The 3,558-nt window shown below is 42.9% G+C and overlaps 1 protein-coding gene across 1 annotated transcript; it reads left to right on the forward strand.

Moving 5' to 3' along the window:
- Positions 1-1,090: 1,090 nt before the first annotated feature.
- Positions 1,091-2,631, forward strand: LOC149029051 (alpha/beta-Hydrolases superfamily protein). The gene has a single exon (XM_089149759.1). It carries the CDS (start codon positions 1,171-1,173, stop codon positions 2,116-2,118), a length of 948 nt encoding a protein of 315 aa, XP_089005885.1. The 5' UTR covers positions 1,091-1,170; the 3' UTR covers positions 2,119-2,631.
- The last annotated feature ends 927 nt before the right edge of the window (positions 2,632-3,558 follow it).

Raw genomic sequence — 3,558 nt, forward strand, 5'->3', positions numbered from 1 at the left:
ATGAAAATTACGTTATGATATATAACTAAATCGTATCTCATTAAAAATTTCCGAGCCAAAACAAAAGTTGAAATTGAAGTTGAAAGTTTAACCACCCTTGAGCTGGTGCCGTGCTTGTTAGGGGCACGCGCGAGTGCTACGTTGCGTGTGACAAGGAACGAAAGTTCGCTGCATATCGCCGGTTCGCTGGTCAGCGAACCTGGCGATATGGCGAAATTTCGCCGGAATATCGCCGAAGGTTCGCCTGGATAAGATGAATCCTGCGACCGCGAGTGGTGCATGCTGGAGGGTTACGCCGAGAGAGAGAGAGGGAGGGGGTTTGAGGCTTTGAGCGCAGTGTAGTGTAGTGTTGTCAGATCAGACGAATATTCGGGAAGGGAGTGAGCATCAAGGGCGTGTTGTTGGTTTAACTGAGTGGAAGGAAGACGAAGACGGCAATTACCCCAATCGAACTCACTGATTATTTCCAGTTCCAGCTCCAGTTCGAAGAGGTCCGACAAGGGAGGATGGATTCCCTTCCCCTTCCCCTGCAACTGCATGCTGCTTCAGCCTCAGCCTCGCAGGAAGAATCTAAGAAATGAAGCCAGAAGCTGAATCGTTAAGGTTAACTCGTGTTCGCCGAAGGTTCGCCTGTTTCGCTGATGATCGGAGGTTGAAGATGAACCTGAAAACCTTGCTGTTTCGCTGAAGATCGGAAGTTGAAGATGAACTGAAAACCTTGCTGTTTCACTGATGATCGGAGGTTGAAGATGAACCTGAAACCTTGGGGTGACGGTGACAAGCCGGATTTCAGAGATTTTTTTTGTTGATTTTCGCTGATTCGCCGGAAAATCGGCAATTTACCGGCGACTTCCGGCGACTAGTGGAAAGTTCGTTTCGCCCCCTGGTCTCGGTTCGCCGGGGGGCGAAACAAGCGAATTTCGCCGATATTTCGGCGAATTTCGCCGAAATATCCTTCCATGGCGTGTGACCTACGCGGATTCAGTGGAAGGAGGAGTTGATGCAAGCACGTTTGCGTGCGTCTGGCGTTCACCCAAGATTCTTTTAGCTTGCTATCCCATCCAATCATATGACTTTACAAAGTGATTTACAGAGCGAATAGCGGAACAAACTCCAAACAAACAGTCCAAGGTCAAAACACAGCTTCACAGCTGCTAGCTTCTCCCAGAAATGGAGGAAGAATCCCAGGAACTGCTCCATTTCTGGGGAGACGCCAACGTTTCAGAAGAAGAATACTACGAGAGGCAAGGCATCTCTGGCTCCAAATCCTTCTTCACCTCTCCCAGAGGGCTTTCCCTCTTCACTAGGTCATGGTTACCCCTCTCTTCCCCTCCACGCGGCATCATCTGTATGGTCCATGGCTACGGCAACGACATCAGCTGGACCTTCCAGTACACTGCAATTTTCTTTGCCCAGATGGGTTTTGCTTCCTTCGCTCTTGACCTTGAAGGCCATGGTCATTCCCAAGGTCTCAAGGCTTTCGTCCCCAATGTTGATCTCGTTGTTGAAGATTGCTTCTCCTTCTTCAAATCGATCAAGGAAAAGCCTGAATTTCATGGTCTGCCATCCTTTCTGTATGGTGAATCCATGGGAGGAGCCATTTGCCTTCTCATTCATTTCAGAGATCCCTTGGCATGGAAAGGTGCGATTTTGGCTGCACCCATGTGTAAAATCTCCGATTCCGTGAAACCCAGATGGCCAATCCCCCAAATCCTCATCTTCGTTGCAAAATTCTTACCCACCTTGCCAATTGTTCCCACCGCAGATCTTCTTGATAAGTCTGTCAAAGTTGCTGAAAAGAAGATAATAGCAGGAAAGAACCCAATGAGGTATAGGGGGAAACCAAGGTTGGGGACAGTAGTGGAACTTCTTCGAATTACTGATTATCTCCACAATCGGCTCTGTGATGTCAGTCTTCCGTTTATCGTTTTACATGGCAGTGCAGATGTTGTTACTGACCCAGATGTAAGTAGAGCTCTCTATGAAGCTGCAAAGAGCGAGGATAAGGCTTTAAAGATCTATGAGGGAATGATGCATTCACTTCTGTTTGGAGAAACGGAGGAGAATATTAAGATCGTCCGTGGTGATATCTTGTCATGGTTGAACAGCAGGGTGTGAAGGGAGGGAAATAGTTATTTTATAGGGGAATGTATGTCTTCCCACCAAAATTAAAAGCTTCAAGGGAAGCTGTTTCCATATCTCTGGCCTTGCTTCCAAATCTATTATGGAAAAATCTGCATCAATTTTTCATATCATTTCTTGTGGGGAGGATTATCATTTGTGGACACAAAACAAAATCTACCCGTCTGTGTCTAGATGTCCGATTTTGTTGAGGGAAAAAAAATGCTGCTTTTATGTTCGATGAAAGTCCTCAACAAACCTCTCTTTTTTTTAATGCATATATTTATGCCAACTCTAATCAAAAGGAAAAACTAGGTGTGACTTTTGTCTTACTTAATTTTGTGGCACCGTCTTCTCAGAAGCAATACATAACATGTCTTTAGAAGCAATGTATGATTCAACTAGCTTTATCACTTCCAATGATGGGAGATGCAAATGATAAGGTCAAACAGTTAGAGATTGACTTCATTAGGGAGTCTCTTGGAATTCAAATGATCAGACTTCTCTAAATCAAACTCTTATCTCATGTAACAGTACCTGTTAAGGAGAAGAGTATTGTCTTAGTAGTCTTCAGTTCCTATTCTCCATAAATTGGATAGATCACTTTTGTACCTCTATGTAGGTCTTGTATTCTGTGTACGAGACACATGAAGTCTTTTCAGTTCTACATGCTATCAAGAGAGTCTTCTCGCTCTTCCGAGTGCTTTTCCTTTGAAAGCTTCATGACATCTTCATTCTTAGTTTTGGTTTCGCCATATGTGGACCTGTTTCCAATACCTCTCCTCTCTTTCACTTAAATTGTCTGCAGCTAATTATCTTTTGCGGATATGTGGCCCTTACACTGGATATTGTCCAGCTTATTTCAAGGTTGAGTGGAGTTTAATCTTTTTTTTTTTCTTTTTTTTCTGGGCTTTGATGATAAATGGTGTGTTATGCTTGAAAATTTGATTTCTTCTTTTTCGATTAAATTGAATAATTCCCCATATAATTGGTTTGCTTGTTCCAAATGGCTAAGGTAGGGATGCCCCCGTTGCCATTTCCTCTTTCTTTTGGCTATGGAGGTCTTATGTAGACTTTTGTCTGAATACTATGCTTTAAGTTTATCTCACAATATTAAAAATTCTCGAAAAGCACTTGAGATCTCTCACCTTTTCTTTGTAGACAACACTTTCTTTTTCTGTAAGACCTCTGTGGATGTTATTCCCACTAAAAGCTATTTAGATTTATTTTTATACTTAAATAGGTAAGGAGATTAATTTGGATAAAAATAGAGTGTACATTAGCTGGAATGTCTCTGGTGAGGCAAAAGGCCGTTTGTTAGCTGTTTTGAGAATTGAGGAAACAAATAGAAGACTCCCTTTACGACAAACATTTTTCATGGTAAACCCAGAATTAAGGACTTTCAGTTTTTGTTGGACAAAATGAGAAACAAACTTT

The sequence above is a fragment of the Hakea prostrata genome, chromosome 1 (assembly GCF_041222555.1).
Source record: "Hakea prostrata isolate BN-2017 chromosome 1, UWA_Hpros_2, whole genome shotgun sequence".
Taxonomy (NCBI): Eukaryota; Viridiplantae; Streptophyta; class Magnoliopsida; order Proteales; family Proteaceae; genus Hakea; species Hakea prostrata.